The sequence below is a fragment of the Orbicella faveolata genome, unplaced genomic scaffold (genome assembly GCF_042242905.1).
Source record: "Orbicella faveolata isolate gen_17 unplaced genomic scaffold, um_ofav_v1 contig_1, whole genome shotgun sequence".
NCBI lineage: Eukaryota > Metazoa > Cnidaria > Anthozoa > Scleractinia > Merulinidae > Orbicella > Orbicella faveolata.
The window spans coordinates 4,242,501-4,259,561 of NW_028301536.1; the positions used below are offsets into that span (position 1 = coordinate 4,242,501).

Here is a 17,061-nt window from a genome sequence, read left to right on the forward strand (position 1 = left end):
AAAAATGGAGCGCAATTTGGCGCATTCTTCATTAAAAGCCTCGGTTGTGGAAGATAGCGCATAAGCGCGACGTAGCATTGTCCTTAATAAAGAGTCTTTATAGTGTTTATCAGTATGACTATGAAAATGTAAGAGCAAGCCAGTATTGGTTGACTTTCTATAGACTTGATTTTCGAGTTTTGTTCCATTCTTGATGATTTCAATCCCGTAAATGCTTGTAAATTATTTTCATCACTTATTGTTCGTCTTAGTATTTATATATCTTAGCTTTTATACATTTTTTGACTTGATAATGACGTTACGGTAACGTCGAAACGTCGTCGATTTTAATTCAGCTTTTTAGCTTTTAAATCTTCGAATGCTTTTAAGAAATGTTCTGTCGCAATTTTTTATTGTCAAACACCAAAGTAACCTAATTTAATCGAAATAAGTGTTTCGTGGGCAGTTTGAATTCTTCGTCATTCACTTGGAACGAGATGTCGATATCACAGCTAAGAAACCGGTAGTCAATATACTATGCTACACGGCCTCCAAGTGATAACATAACACATCGCAAAAATTTGTATCAAAATTAGCTTGAGTTTTTCTTCGAGTGGTTTTTGAGGCGCCGCAAAAAAAGTTACATTATAATGAAAACATCAGCAAAAAGTAAACATTAGACTACTGCTTTCTTGTTTTGAAGCCAAAAGAGAAAGAGTGTTGAGATAAAGCCGACATTGTGTAGATTTCATCATCACGGCGCCGCAATTTAAGACAATCAAATTGATCATAAAAAGGTTCGTTGCACCCATACTGTTGAAAGAAGGAAACATAACTTTTATCTTTTAAAACTAGTTAAAACAAATTACAGGCTATGCATGACTATACTCTTAGTTGTTAAAATAGCAGCATCGGCAAAGACTGTTGGCAAAATTATCTTCCACGAAGAGTAATCGTCGAGTTATTTTCCAGATGTTAAGGAAAGATGCTGCTGAAAATCTTACTTAAAAATACGTGTACAACGCATTTCGTGTAGTTACATCTCAAGTTACCGTGATAATAATCTTGATGACATTTGGCAAGCAAAACAACATTGTATCCAGCACGCGAAAGTTTCGAAAGCGCTAAAGCCCTTTTTGTCGTTTCGTTATGGAAGCGAAGTGTTCTTTCAACGGTATTCTTGTACCTACGAGCGGAGAGATCGAGCGAAGAACACAGAAGTTATTCCCTTGTTACACTGCAATCGATATATAATACCCACTGTTTCAGTGGAGATTTGGGAACCCTTTTATTAGGCGATCCCATAATTTTACACCTGAAATGCTGCATAGGTTGCCAGCTATATCTACTGCTCTAAAGGGTTTATTTTTGAACAAAGAGTCTATGTGTACCTTGCAGAAGGGGTACACCTTTGAGTTACTAGTCAACTCTTTGAATGGTCATGGTGTACATACCATCCACCTTACAGTTTATATTAATTTTTTTTATTTTTATACTACTAATGTGTATACTCTTGCCCACTTTCAGGTCTCTCTATGGATCTCTTGAATTTTAACCAATCATTACCTTCTCCATCCTTGAACGTTAAAAGAAAAGAACGAAACAAGGTTAGAAAGCAGAAATACAAACGCAAGAAAAAAACAATAGGGCAAAAAAAAACCGAATAAAATTCCACTTAGTTTCAAGCCCAAATGTACCAGAGCTTGGAATTGGAAGACAACTTAAATCATCATTCCTTCCAACCAAACAGAAAAGATTACTTTTTAAAGTTAACAATTTAATTGCCTGAAAGGAACAGAATTCAGCTTTAATTTATAAACTCCAATGTGATATCCATACCCAGTATTACAAAGACCGTAACCCTGTCATCTCCACCTCTACGAAATCATCATCATCATTAATTCATTTATCATCTAACATTCAAAACGAAATCAACTTTCTTAAAGATCACAATACTTCACTTCAAAAAAGAATCATGGACATCAAACTTTCTCAACGTGCTTTTCACTCAGAATTTCTTTCCTCAAAAACTACCACAAAGGACACAGACTACGGATACAACTCGACAAGGCTAACGCAATCTACAGAATATTCATCAACCTCTTCAACTCAAGATTCAATCTCTTCTTTACTAATGTAGCTAACCTCATGGATCTGGATCTTCAACTTCAACGTACTGAACTAATTAAGAAAGAAAAGGACAAACTATCATCGACTAACAAAATTCACAATTCCACCACAACGTCTTTACCATCAGAAACCATCTCATTACTTAACAAGAGCATCAATTTTATTCCTACTACCTCCACTTCAAGTACCTCTTCACTAGCCCGCACTGTATTCTCCGAAGTCAACACCACTCTCACGAAATTATTCACTTTGGGTTTTTTTTTTTTTCGCGAAATCTTTGTGCAATATACAGACACAATTACAATTACAACAATTTTACTAACCTGGTGCCTCCAATTCAAATGGTGAGATTCCATTGCCGCTGGAAACTCATGCATGTACAATCCTGGCCAAAACTCCTTGCACTTTTGCCAATATATGGTCTTTCTGTTCACTCACCTCCCCTCCCCCTCCCCCTTGCACCCCCAACACAATGCTGAGTTGATCCATCCAAATTGACCCACTATTCCAACATTGTTTTGTGGGGGAGAGGGCCTCGGAAAATTGAAAATGATCTCCCACTTAATGTCACTTCAAAATCATGTGGCACAGTTGGTATTTTGTCAAGTGTCCATAGGAATTTTGGCCAGGAGTGTATATGGCATACAACATTTCTGACGTACATGCCTCTAGCAGCTGTATTGTGGCAAGTTTCTTCTTAAATCTGCATGTTAGCATGCTTGTCTTTAAGAAAATAATCGTGTGTAGAAAAAGGTGTCGTGCAGAGTTCGGCTTCTCCCCTCGTCTAGGGTGACTTTCTTTTGAAAATGGACTCGTCGAGAAAAGTTTGCTGTGCATGAGGCTTCTCTTACGCAGGCTTGTGTGTCTTACAGGAAATAGTCTTGTGGAGAAAAGGAGACTTGAAGAAGAAGCCGGGCATCCTAACAGAGAAACTAAAACATTCAAGAGAAGAGAGCAAGCCTGAAGAACCCGAGGAATAAAAGGGCGCTATTCAATGAATAGATATGATAAATAGCATATATATATATCTTATTATAAATAATAAACAATGGTAGCGAGACTTCAATTCATCGTTTTATTGCGACAACGCTGTTTCGTATGGTCAAAGGATGACCACACTCATCAGGCAATATCAACGAATGACCGTTAAATTTCACAAACTGGCAATTAAAAGCTAACTTTAGGTTGTTATGAGATAGAAAAACAGTTGCTATGATATGGAAAAACAGATGCTATTTAACATTGAAAAACTGGCAATAAAAAAAAATAATAATAAAATAAAAAAAATAATAATAATAAAATAAAAAATAAAATAATAATAATAATAAAAAGTAAAATAAGAATAAAAAATAAAGCAGTTGCTATGGGATTTAAAATCTGAAATCTCGTGTTGCTAAAAGATTGCGTTACTTGCTCACAAAGTTTTTGAGTAGGTATCTGTTTCTGTGGGGGCACGCATTTGCTAGTTCGTTTCGCTTGTTCAAAGTACACAAACTCTTCTTACAGATGATCACGAATTTTTCAAAAAGACATAAATTACATTTGTTAGTAATGTTGCTATAAGGTCTGCACTGCTTAATGATTCTCCACTTGATGGTAAAAGGTTTGTTGTTGTCTTTGAGTGTCCAAATATGTTTGGATGGCTCAGTTTCGTTTCTCTTGTTTTGGTGTCGAAAGGATGCTGTGTGATTCCTGTAGCGCTCTTTAAAATTTGTGGCGACGCCCACGTATGATTCTGATGACGTTTGTGTTGTGATTGTGGCTTGGTAAACTACATTTTGCGTGAGGCATTTTCCGTCCAGCGGGCATTGATCCTTTTTTCTGCAGTTGCATTCTTTGGCGTTTGTTTGTGTTTGCGACTGGTGGTAATCTGATAGTAGTGCTTTGTTGTGTGACGAGATGTTACTCTTCATGTTAGGCATGCAGGAATAGCTGAGCTTCAGTGTGTGCTTGTTGAAGATCTTGTGTAGGGGGTGTCCGTTAGGGAAGCATCTGTCAATGATGTTTAGGAACTTCCTTCCCAGGAAGTATGTGACTTCTACCCATCTTACCCAGGTTGTATGTGACTTCTACCCATCCATTTCCGAGCAGCTTCTGAAAAAGGCACTTGACTATGCATCCCAATTCACGCACATCACTCCGCAAGACCGCCACATCATCACACACGCGAAAAAATCACTGTTGTATCACCAGAACACGGCATGGGAAAAGAAAAACACCAGCAACTTATTTGACGTGACGATGGGCTCATATGATGGAGCCGAGACATGCGAACTCGTCGGCACCTACATGTTGTCCCTCATCACACCGAAACTTAAAGGCCAAGTTGGTCTCTACCGTGACGATGGTCTGGCAGTGTGCAAAGCAACACCTAAACAAATCGAGAAAACGAAACAAGAAGTCAGTGAAATTTTCAAGTCAAATGGCCTCAAAATCACCATCGAAGCAAACAAAAAAACCATAAACTTCCTAGACGTAACCCTAGACCTTACAAGTGGATCTTACAAACCCTTCATGAAACCCAACAACAAAATCCTCTACGTTCACCGACAAAGTAATCACCCACCCGCACTACTGAAGAACATTCCAGAAAACATCAACAAACGACTGACCAGCATCTCATCTAGCCAGAAAGTTTTCGACGAAGCGATTTCGCCGTACCAGAAAGCGCTTGACGAGAGCGGCTACAATCACAAGCTCACGTATAAACCACAGCCAAAGCGCAACAGAAATCGCCAAAGAAAAATCGTATGGTACAACCCCCCATGGAATGCTAACGTGAAAACTAACCTGGGAAGGAAGTTCCTAAACATCATTGACAGATGCTTCCCTAACGGACACCCCCTACACAAGATCTTCAACAAGCACACACTGAAGCTCAGCTATTCCTGCATGCCTAACATGAAGAGTAACATCTCGTCACACAACAAAGCACTACTATCAGATTACCACCAGTCGCAAACACAAACAAACGCCAAAGAATGCAACTGCAGAAAAAAGGATCAATGCCCGCTGGACGGAAAATGCCTCACGCAAAATGTAGTTTACCAAGCCACAATCACAACACAAACGTCATCAGAATCATACGTGGGCGTCGCCACAAATTTTAAAGAGCGCTACAGGAATCACACAGCATCCTTTCGACACCAAAACAAGAGAAACGAAACTGAGCTATCTAAACATATTTGGACACTCAAAGACAACAACAAACCTTTTACCACCAAGTGGAGAATCATTAAGCAGTGCAGACCTTATAGCAACATTACTAACAAATGTAATTTATGTCTTTTTGAAAAATTCGTGATCATCTGTAAGAAGAGTTTGTGTACTTTGAACAAGCGAAACGAACTAGCAAATGCGTGCCCCCACAGAAACAGATACCTACTCAAAAACTTTGTGAGCAAGTAACGCAATCTTTTAGCAACACGAGATTTCAGATTTTAAATCCCATAGCAACTGCTTCATTTTTTTTATTCTTATTTTACTTTTTATTATTATTATTTTTATTTTATTTTTTTATTTTATTATTATTATTTTTCTTTATTTTATTATTATTATTTTTTTTATTGCCAGTTTTTCAATGTTATATAGCATCTGTTTTTCCATATCATAGCAACTGTTTTTCTATCTCATAGCAACCTAAAGTTAGCTTTTAATTGCCAGTTTGTGAAATTTAACGGTCATTCGTTGATATTGCCTGATGAGTGTGGTCATCCTTTGACCATACGAAACAGCGTTGTCGCAATAAAACGATGAATTGAAGTCTTGATACCATTGTTTATTATCTACACTGCTCCTCTCAGAGTCGAGCGCTCTATAAATTTATTCTGTTCAAGTTCAAGAAGTATATATCTTATTAGATGTTTTGGTGGGTAATATCGCAGTATATGTTTACGAGTTCTACCGTATTTTGACGAGCCCTTAGGGTGAGTCAAAATATAAACAGCGAGGAAAAATATAAAGCGACACTACACATTAAAACATCTAATAACAGATTTATTATCCAACTGCAGTAGTCGTTAAATTTATCAGTGAAAGAGGGAGAGTGTGACAGTTTTGCGTGCGCGCGCCGACCTGTTCGGCAAACAGTTTTTCTACTGTACAAAAAACTGTACAATATCGCTGTATATTTGTACTGTTATATGGACGCTATTCGCTGCAGTTCGACAATAAACAGATCATAACAAACTATGTGGGCTAATAGTGTTTTGAATGAACACGTCGTACATGAAGAAAGGTGCTCACTCTCTCGGGCACTTACTGAGCGGTTATCTCTGCAGGACTTTATGATCAAATAATTATATATCGACTTTGTAACTTGAGAAAGAAAAATTTAGAGAATAAGACACTCAGTTTTACTCTCTTTAAGGTGCAGAAAACAATAAAAGTCAGAGAAGATATACATATTTATTAGTCATCCCCATTGATAACTATCCGTGATTTGTGCCCGTGTCATCAGTTTTTGCATTTGTTTGAGTATGATGTTATACTTTTTAAGAAAACTTCTTAACAGATTGTTTAACTTTTCCCCCAAAATTTAGAACCAAACCGTATTTCTTGTTCCAACTGGAACTGAACGGAGCTGTTCAGTCCTTTCATTTTGTTAGTCTCAGGCCTTATGCCATGGTTTATTTTGTGTGTGGCCACTGAAAATGGCTCCAGCTTCTGAGGTCTTTCCTGTATGTGTGTGTTTTAAGAAATCTGCGTTTATGAGTTCTCCATTATTCAGAGGAATGAGATTGGATAACTGCTAGGATTATGTTCTGTTTGGGGGAAGGGGAGGGTGAGCTATTTGTCACGCCCATTGACTGTCACCGCCTGCGCACTGTCCATTTAGGTAGTTTGTCTTTACTTTAAGGCCCTGTCCACACGTATCTAGACATTTTTGAATCCGCCACTTTCTCTTCCCGGATTCAAAAACTTTCCCCGTCCACGCGTAGCGTATTCAAATCGAATTCGCCTGTCCACACGCATCCAATGGTATCCGGATTCACTCTAGAGAATTGAAACTAGGCCTACACGTTGTGCGCCATATTGGTTTATTTCTCGGTAACAGACTGGACACGATTTTGCAACGTCATTGGATTCAAAAATATCCAAATTCACCGTCCACACGTTATGGGATTCGTTGCGGATTTTTTTTTTTTTCCACTCTGGATCGGAGAGCGGATTAAAAAATATCCGGATTCGCTGCCGAATATCCGGAAAGAAAGGGTTGCGGATTCAAAAATATCCGGATACGTGTGGACGGAGCCTAAGTGTGACGGATTTTCAACCCCACCTTTCCTCGAGAGATTTCAATTCTTAGATTTAACGGTTTAGTTTCAAATATCCGTGGCATTTGTGTCCATTAATCCTACACAGTTGGTTATCATTCTTTGTTCTACCTCTCTCTTCAGCTAATTATAGTGAAACCGTGTGAAGCTCTCGTGTTTCGCAATAAGATATTGACTGTCGGTTTAAAATATCTAGCCAACGTGAAGTTATGTTAGCTAGGAATTCAAATTAATTAAGTATAACTGAGTACCTGTATCATCAATGTAAAAAGCATGAATGATTTAATTAGCAGGTACACGTACTTCTGAAAACCCGGCGAATTTTAGCAAACTCCACACTGATTCGTGTACTGTTGGTGTAAGTTGTAACGGCTCGCGAAGATTTCGTCTCTTGTCGATACTGGGTCAGGGACTTTCAGCTTTCGTCATGGGATTTATTTAATACCCGATTCAGTGGAGCAGTATCGCAACCGTATAGCGTCTTCTCAAATTTACAACACATGATCCATTTTTCTCATTCAGGAGGATGCCTTCGCTTGATTTCTAGACATTATGCCAACGCCTTCAAGATTTAAGCGAGGTTTTTACAACGTGGCCAAAAGGAAGCCCGTTAGGTTTGCGGTCATCTATGTGATTTCCTTGGTGATTGGAATACTGTTACTGAAGAAATTTTCTGAGCAAGGTAAGCCTGTTGCACTCTGAGAGACTTGGAAAAACATTGAGTATTTTAACTGAGGTGACATTTGTAGGAGTTAACTTTAGAGAGAGATTCCGTGATTAGAGCAGTGAAAGAGGTTTTATATATGAACTCGATTAATTGACCTCGCTCCCAATGTGTGGCTTCATGGCTCAGTTGGTAGAGCATTGCACCGGTATCGCGGAGGTCACGGGTTCGAATCCCGTTGAAGGCCTGATTTTTTTCAGGCTTCTTCTTTCCAATTGCTTAAATTGGAAAATTCACTGCGAGGATCATTCTTCACTTTCACTTTGAAAGAGGTTTTGTTGACCTAAATTTAACTTCTAACCCGGCTTAGAGCAATTTAGAGTTGCATTGACTTCTAAAAACACTCATGTCAAGAATGGCGAAAACTCAGTAGGCATCAGTGAAAATTAAGTCTCTTTTCCATCAGGCAATAATTTCTGTTGACTTTGGATACCCTTTCATGTTTTTTTGCTGGGATATAAAGCTGGTGAAAGCTATTCAAAGCTGTATTGAGTTCTCAAGACAAGAATCGACAAGAATGGTGCAACCTAAGAAACTAATCTGTTTTTACGATCGTTGTTCCAAATCTGTCTCGTCATCTTTGTTACTTTTTAATACATTATTATCACGACATTGCTTTCCGCCCTAATGAACCATCATTTAGAGTTTTTCTTCCTCAATTTGAAAGTTGATTATGTGCGTCGGAAAATTCCGACACAATATATTGAAGCATAGATCCGTTAATATCAGAATATTACGTTTCAGGAACACAACAATAACAACAACGACAACAACAACAACAACAATTCCACGGCAAAGTAGAATCAATGCTCACTTTTCATAATTCGGAACATTAAATCTTTGGCCGTTTGGTGTTAATATGCATATGGCTTGTTTACAGAGGATCAGTAAAACTGTTTAGTCACCGGACCGGAAGTGATTTAAACATTATATCAGTCACGGTTTTTTTAGTTATTTTGGCCACGCATAAAATTACCATTGAATTGAAGGAAACCTGAAAAAAGTAGTTTATTAAGATAGAAAAACACCAAAGAGACGACAATGAACCATAAAAGAACAAGGATGCTTAAGGATGGTGAAGATAAACTCGGATTACAAACGAACAACTTGAAAAATTTAGGTTAAACTTTTCAAGATGTGCCATCCGTGACGTAAGCTCTTTTAAGATGCGATCACGAGGGAGACAGTTGGCCCGAGAAATCTTCCTTTTCCTCTGTTTTAGTTATTTTTAAGGTTTATCATGTGCCTTCCTTGATAAATGTTTGACTGTTTTGATCAAAATAGCTAATGCATGTGTACCTTTACTTTCTTTTACCCAAACCTTAGAAAGTTTCATCGGTTGAAAAGCAGAATCGGAATTAAAGTCACGTTAGCAATCATTTTAATTTATTGTTTTATTTATTTTATTATACATACCGTTTGTATTCAAATTAAAAACAGCACTGTCGATAATATAGGCGATTCTACCCTAGGTAGTTTAGTCAGTTTGGCAGCGTAAGTTGTTAATGTTTTAGGGACATTGTTTCTGCTGTTTGTTTTATTGTTCCCTAAAATGGTATCGAGCCATTCATGTGAAACCTTAGGAGAACTTATACTTGATCCGGTCTGCTAGCGCTAGCATGAAAAGAAATGGAGTTTGAAAGGAGGAGTCTGGGTCAGTTTCTTTGCTGCATAAAACATAATCTGCAAGCGATTTTTCTGCTTCTTGTTTGTTAAAGAAACTTCACTCTTTCACTTTTCACCACAAGTCCTGCGCAATTACCATACACTTGCACTCCTCATGGAGTTTTCTCGGTGTTTTTCAAACCTTTTCCACACTACGCCAGAGGAATTTAAAAACGCAAGAATCACCGGTCATTTTGGATTTGTGTTTGAAGAAAACTCAGAAAGGGAAATCACATGATTATCGTGGCACCCACGTTTACAAAAAGCTACGCGTTCAAATTGTTTTCCGTCCACACTAAAACGAAAAGCCAGCGTTTTCAAATTCGTCCGGTGTGAAGAGAGTTTCCGAAAAGCTCCGTTTTCTTGACAGATTAATATACAGACGGTAGGCCTTACCGTAGAAATAAAGCGGCGTTTTCAAATTTCTCTGGCCTAACGTGGACGCTGCCTCACTAAGACCATGGCTAATTTCACTGATCTTTGTTTTCAGATCTTCAAGACAAAACTTCCGACCAAACAATAATTATTTCAACGGTTCACGAGGGACACCATCAACCGCGAGTAAGTACTCCGGCTAAAACCTACATAATTGCGCATATATTAACATCACAGATTTCAAAACTGCGACTACCGAATTGTTGGGTCTCCACCAGTCCAAACAATCAAATGGGAAAGATGTAGCCTTCATTGGTGTTGGTGTGAATTCAGCGAGAAAGCTCAGTTAAAAGGACCACCGTCCGCAAAGGAGGGGTTTAACATTTTTATTTTTTTGATCTTCTTTTAGTTCTTCTTGAGGGGGCTACGTCACGTTTGCACATCTTAAAAGTTTAGCCTAAATTTTACAAATTCACCTTTTGTTATCCGTGTTGATCTTCTCTATCTTTATTTAAACGTCCTTGTTCCCTTATATGGTTTATTATGATCTCTTTGCTTTTTTTCCTATCTTAGAAAACTACGTACTCTTTTCAATTTTCCTTCAATTTTAAGGTCAGTTTGTACGTAGCCAAAATAACTCAACATATTGTGACTGAGCCCCTTTAATAACGTTGGTTTTTTTACAGATTGATCACGAAAAGCGGCAACATGATCGACTTCACCGAATACGCAAGTACTGCAACGATTCTCGAAACAACAAGAACATCTTCCACGAACTTCCAAATCGAAACCTTTTCAACTTTGTTGTCAGCGAGAAGCACAAATTCATCATATGCTATGTACCAAAAACTGGATCAAGTCAATGGAAAGATCTGCTACTTAACATCCTCGCAACACACCCGGTGACACCAAATCATGACATCTCATTGTTTGATTACACCATCTTTAAATTTTTGAATAGCTATCCATCGGACCAGAGACAACGTATGCTGGATTCTTACCAAACGTTCTTCTTCGTACGGGAGCCTTTTGAAAGGCTGTTGTCGGCTTACAGGGATAAATTTGCGGGAAAAACGACTTCTTTGTATGAAGAAATGGGGAAGAAAATTGTTCGTGAAGTTCGCGGTGATTCCATGGGAAAGAGTTCTGGTGAGAGACCTACATTTGATGAGTTCACTTCTTACGTTGATCGGCTGTCCGATCCGTCCACATGGGACATGCATTGGCGACCATCACACCAAACTTGCTATCCTTGTGCTATTAATTATGACTACGTGGGTTACTTTGAAACCATCAAAGAAGATGCAGATTACATTTTAAAAAGACTGGGCTTGGACAAGGAAGTAGAATTTCCTCCATTTAAATCAGGGACTCCAAAACGTCTGGAGACTCACTATTCTCAGATTCCTCTCGACCGTATCATCAGACTTGCTGAGATTTACCGCGTAGACTTCGAAATGTTTGGTTTCAAGTACCCAGACTCCATCAAAAAGCTCTTTAAGGACTGGGTTTGAAATTTTGTCATGGAAATCATTAAATGAATGCAGTACCATGTCGGGGGCAGCGCATCATCTTGAATCGGACGCAACTGTGTTTATCTGATGTAAAAATTTCAAAGGATCGTGTGTTTATCAGCGTTGTTTTTTTGAAAAAACTGTTTCCAATTCAGGTGAAGTGCCCCAAAGTGGCCAAACAAGGGCAGAGTTGGCGTTTTAAAAGATCAACACGTAGGCGGAGTTTTTCTTTCAGTAAACACCTTTTAATACAGCATTGAAGCAGCACCTGTGTGTTACGAGGAAGGATTTTTAACATAACTCGAGGCCAAGCTGACAAAATTACAACGTCTCTTCAGTTCAAGTAAAAATAAGGAGTAACGCATTTAGCTTTTAAAATAATCGATGGTTCATGTTGCCCACTGCAAGTTTCTCCAATTACGACATTTATTCAAGGAAAGTAGTAAAAATTCTTAAATAACATTAAACAGCATATGGTTTATGATATTTTTCAATGATAAAGATTTGTTCGCTTATAAATAGTTTAATCACTTCGATTTGAATATTCTTGAATTTTGAATCTTAAAGAAATGTTTTCTCTTGATATGATTTATAGGACTCAAAATTAAATGTCGTGATGTGATATATAAATCGTGAAAATTGTTGAAAAACGGTGCCTTGTAACAAGATATGTTGGTTTTAAAAAGCTTTTTGGAATAATGAATATCATTCACAGTCTTTTAGAGGAAATTTAATGTTATTTTACGAAACAAAAATGAACGATTGGCGTATTTTAGCAATAATGAAGTGCTTTTTAATAGCTTTAGAAATACATTTGACGATCTACATAATTAACTGATAACCCTTTATTCAAAGTTTTGCTAAAAAGGAAATAAGAATTCAAACAAAAGAAGATTTTCTAAGACACTTCGTTCACGTTTCATAGATGTTAAAAAAATTGCAATGTTTCGTGGCGTTGCAGTTAAATTTCAAACTTAATCATAGTACAAAGCGCTCACGCAAGACATTTTTTAAAACCCTTTAGAAAGGATTAGTTTTGTTCGGACGCTTTAACCGTATTAATTACAAATCTGCTTAATGAATATTCATCGAGCAAGTATGATTTTAAGAGGTTGTGAAACCTTTGACGATTGGATATTTATGATGTGAGATCGCAACAAAAGATTTGCGCGCCATTCAAACGGACAACAACATTACACCAACCGGTTCCCGCGATCACGGCTCTTTTACTGTCAAGGAGCCTTTAATTTCCAACTCCAAAAACTGATTATGAAAAAGGAAACAAAACGCTTGCTTGTCCGTGGAACATTTTTTGTACTTTATCTTGCCATGGGGATGTTGGTTTTTAGACAACTCGAGTCACACAATGAGCAACTCGGTATGCTGAGGGCAAAACAGGCCGTTGATCACATGTTGATTAAGTATAACATAAGCCACGATGTGATGAACGAATTCGTCGCAATCATAACCGAGGCTGAAAGTTGGGGATATACGAGTGGGTGGCTGGAGAAGTGGACTTTCACAGGATCCTTATTTTTCTCTGGAACTGTAATTACGACAATTGGTGAGTCGCTTAAAACATTGTAATTTTTTTTTGTTTTTTGATTTTAGAATTTGTACTTCTCCCCGACGTTAACGAATGAATATAATCAAAATTCTTTACAGACACATAAATAAGAAAAATCTTTCATATTTCTTTCGGTATGAAGACAAAAATATTTTCGGTTTCATTTTTATTCATTTTTGGTGACCACCCACAACAATTTAGCCGTTTGGTATACTAAAACTCCAAACGCCGGTAAAACCCAACGGTTACAAAACTTTGCCAATTGTTTCTCTGAGGGGACATATTATGTTCAATGTTGTGTTTTACGGAATGCCCATATATTCACCTTCTTGCTCAGTTAAATAATCGAAGAAAACGAAGGATATATTTTGTTAATCGTTTGCCTTTTATGAAATGATTATTTATTTCGACGTATGTATTTGAATAAATATTTCTTTCACCATGAATAACATCTTAAACACAGTTATAAGATTTAGAACTTTGGGAATATAACTCAACAAACGCAGTGAAATTCGATTTAGAATTAAACAAGCAAATGCTTTTTTAAAAAAAAAGTATAATAAAATATGCTGCTTCGCTTATGGTTTTTACAAATTCATTCAAGACATAAATCGAGCACGTGGCATTTGGTGTAGTAAAAGCCGTTCGACAGTCAACGAAATGTAAATAAACACAATAAAGACATAAATTATCGTTCGCATGGTGACAAAACCGATTGCGTGTAGAATGGCAGGTGCGTTGTTTAAATATAAATTTATTTAAAAACTTTCAGCGCTAATTATCCTAAGCTTCCTCTTAAAAACTTGACATTCCTGAGACAAGAGATCGACTTTTTCTTTATAACTCTTTTTCTGATGATTTTTACTTAAACGGTTGAGCTCTGTAGTGACTGTTTTCTGTCTTCAAGAATTTTTAATCTGTTTCCTCGAGGCTTACTTCAACTCTGCGATGGTAATTTTATGACAGGTCGTGTGTACACCTGACTTTTAATTAAACTCTTGCCTCTGTAATCAAAAGACATCCAACTCTCAATTGAGAAACATTTCGACCAGCCAGCCATATATTTACATAAAATACAATATAATTTATCATAAATAAGCTTGCCTTTCAGTTTCTTTTAAAATCGTTAAGGATTTTTGGATTCTAAGAGAAATTGTTTACCGTAAATTCAGCAATGGAGTTGACCAATTGAACGATAAAGTTTAATAGTGCATGTCTCGTTTAGACGCAACACGTTAGGACATTCACGCCTAGCCTCTAAAACATTTGTCTTATTTTAGCAACAGTGCGTGCTATGATTGGGTGGCAAATCTGAATGAAAGGTGTTCACTTTGAGATCCTGTCCACAATACACCGGAGAAATTTTAAAACGGGGGTTTCACTCCGGAAACGCATCAAATGTTTTCCTTCCACACTACGCCGGAGAAATTTGAAAACGCAACAATCACCTGTCATTTTGCGATACGTCTTTGAGGAAAATTCGAGCAGGGAAGTTCCATGATTATCTTGATGTCCTCGTTTTCGAAAATCCCCTTTTTCAAAATGTTTTCCGCCCAAACCAAAACGCTAATGAAGCCGGCGTTTCGAAACTCCTCAGGCTTGAAGAGCGTTTTCGAAAAGCTCAGTTTCCGTGACGGATTGGAATGTAGGTCTAACCGTAGAAATAAAGCTACCGTTTTCAAATTTCTCCAGGCGTAGTGAGGATGGGGCCTATCAGACGAAGTACGAAATGTAACAGCTGTAAATGTATTGAGTAACAAGACGTAAATGGTTGGTTGAGAACTCAGGAATCTAGCCTGACAAACTGTAAAGCGTTGCCGTTGTTCAATATTGCCAGCGTTTGAAAGTTTCCCCGGCGACGGTTTAGCATTTGCCTTTCAAAATGGCGCCGAATATCTTCTTGTAACTCACCAAATTAAGAGGCCTTACCCCCATTTTGCAAGTGCTCAAAATTATTCTATAAATTTGAAGCCTTTTTTTCGCTATATATGACTAATTTTAATTGTCCCCTCTCAACAGGTTATGGACACTTTGCCCCTAGAACCTTACCTGGTCGCCTGTTCTGTATGGTTTACGCCTTATTTGGCATACCGGTCACGTGGCTAATGCTGACGTCACTGGGAAGAAAAATCGTGGAGTACATTGGATTATCGCTACAAAACAGGGAATGCAAACCGGAAACTAAGCTGTATAACCTGTTTTGTCTGCTGGTTGCTACACTGTTAGCGTTTTTCGTAATGATGGTCATAGCTTTGGTAGGAATGTTTGCAGAAAACTGGACATTTTTTGAAGGGATGTATTTTGCTTTTATAAGTGTAACTACAATAGGATTTGGCGATTATGTTCCAATGCATCCGAATTTCAATCCCAAAGATGTGGAGCGGTCTTCCTTTTCAATATCTTTGTTTGTGTTGTTTTGCTTTTTGTTGTTTTCGTTCGGACTCGCTGTCAACACAAGTGTGTTGTTATCAATACGAAAAATAATGGAGGATAAAACTATCTTTGGGTTCCACTCGCTGTATAACAGCGAGAGTGATGACGAAGAAGATACAATCGACGAAGAAGAAGAAATAAACAGGAACACAAAATGATATCGACAATATAAAAAAGTGTTTCAGTAAGAGGGTACAGCCGAGGAATCATAGCAAAAGAACATACCACTGAGTAAGCGGTAGATTTTGCAGGAGACAAATCCCCGGAAGCATAAAGCAAGAAGATTCCCCGGAGCGGATAACCAGGAGAAGTCGCAAGGAAAAATAACCAGAAGAACATGAAAGGGACAGCCGTCGACCAAAATCCAGTTTGCAAAACCTAGACATCATTACTAAGATAATTGTTTAGGATGTTTTTGGCCTCTCTGTAATTACTTTTACTGTTTGAGTAATAAAAATAAATGAATAAAAAGCCAAAATGAACGACCGAGTGCGTAAGGGGAGATTTTTAAATGGTAGTTTTAATGACACTTTTTATTGTTATCTATGCGAGATAACACAAAATTTTGTAGACGGATTTTGAACTCTTTTTCAAATAGTTAAAATTTTACTTTGTCCTAGTTTGAGAAAACTATGTTTCACAGATTTCTACTTTATTTTGCATGCATACTTAATTAACCTAGGTTCGTTCAACAACCCTTTTATCGGTTAGTTCTTCTCATTTGCATTATAATGTAATCCGACGTGGATGCGAGGCAATTTCGGATAGAAACTACAAAATTAATTTCTCGAAATTGCCTCGCACACATCTTGGATAATATTGTAATGCAAATGAGAAAATTTAACGCTAGATGGGTTACTAGATTAGATATAACAGCGTTTCTTCTTGGATTATCTGCGAGCTGGAAATGCTTTTTAAAAGGAACTTTGAAGTTTGGTTGGGCTTGACCCAGACCTCTGAATCGCGTGTCTACTGCACTAAAAGGTATCTGTCGAGACGTGTGTTGAAGTTTTAACACGTATCTTGAACCTCCGGTTAACTTGCATGTGAATATAGTTTGGTCTTGACAGCTAACCTTTGTTGCAGAGGCGAAGGTCGATTTCTGAGCCTTTCCATTAAAATTAAATTCCACTCTTGGCGACAATAATGAACTTTCTACATTGATAAATAACTATTTTTATAATAAAAGTGGTGTTGATTACATGTATATTAATCTTGATCTGTGAAAGAATGAATGGTCTCTTTAGGTCGGAGTGCTTTCTCAATCAAGTTTTCCATGAAATACAAATACAATTTATATATACTTAGCTCTCACGAGTTGAAAATCTTTTCATGTATTTCCATCTATTCAATATCTTTAATGACATCTTGGTATTTTAAGCGTACGAATGTCTAATG

General features: G+C 37.5%; 3 protein-coding genes and 1 long non-coding RNA gene across 4 annotated transcripts in view; 3 read left to right on the forward strand and 1 right to left on the reverse strand.

Annotated features, from left to right (window-relative positions):
• The window catches only part of LOC149117771 (small cysteine-rich protein 1-like), a 21,829-nt gene extending 6,508 nt beyond the window's left edge, over positions 1–15,321 (reverse strand). The window contains exon 1 of the mRNA XM_089285918.1: positions 15,280–15,321. The gene's annotated coding sequence lies outside the window, so the exon portion shown is untranslated. The remainder of the gene's footprint in view (positions 1–15,279) is intronic.
• Positions 1,511–3,359, forward strand: LOC149117772 (uncharacterized). The gene is made up of 2 exons (XR_016206240.1): positions 1,511–1,586; positions 2,982–3,359. It is a non-coding gene; the product is annotated as an uncharacterized LOC149117772 (long non-coding RNA).
• LOC110062000 (carbohydrate sulfotransferase 11-like) lies at positions 6,742–16,870 on the forward strand. Its single transcript, XM_020768875.2, has 4 exons — positions 6,742–8,067; positions 10,265–10,335; positions 10,836–13,227; positions 15,250–16,870. The coding sequence occupies exons 1-3, from the start codon at positions 7,938–7,940 to the stop codon at positions 11,661–11,663; spliced, it is 1,029 nt and encodes a 342-aa protein (XP_020624534.2). The 5' UTR covers positions 6,742–7,937; the 3' UTR covers positions 11,664–13,227; positions 15,250–16,870.
• On the forward strand, positions 12,993–15,821 carry LOC110061972 (potassium channel subfamily K member 9-like). Its single transcript, XM_020768843.2, has 2 exons — positions 12,993–13,227; positions 15,250–15,821. Exons 1-2 carry the CDS (start codon positions 12,993–12,995, stop codon positions 15,819–15,821), a joined length of 807 nt encoding a protein of 268 aa, XP_020624502.2.
• Positions 16,871–17,061: the final 191 nt, after the last annotated feature.

Excerpts from the sequence above, each read along its gene's own strand:
- LOC110061972 (XM_020768843.2), top strand. The coding sequence starts at position 12,993 with ATGGGGATGTTGGTTTTTAGACAACTCGAGTCACACAATGAGCAACTC. Across the intron at positions 13,228-15,249 it reads AACTGTAATTACGACAATTG|GTTATGGACACTTTGCCCCT; the intron begins GTGAGTCGCTTA and ends CCCTCTCAACAG.
- LOC110062000 (XM_020768875.2), top strand. The coding sequence starts at position 7,938 with ATGCCAACGCCTTCAAGATTTAAGCGAGGTTTTTACAACGTGGCCAAA. Across the intron at positions 8,068-10,264 it reads GAAGAAATTTTCTGAGCAAG|ATCTTCAAGACAAAACTTCC; the intron begins GTAAGCCTGTTG and ends CTTTGTTTTCAG. Across the intron at positions 10,336-10,835 it reads AGGGACACCATCAACCGCGA|ATTGATCACGAAAAGCGGCA; the intron begins GTAAGTACTCCG and ends GTTTTTTTACAG.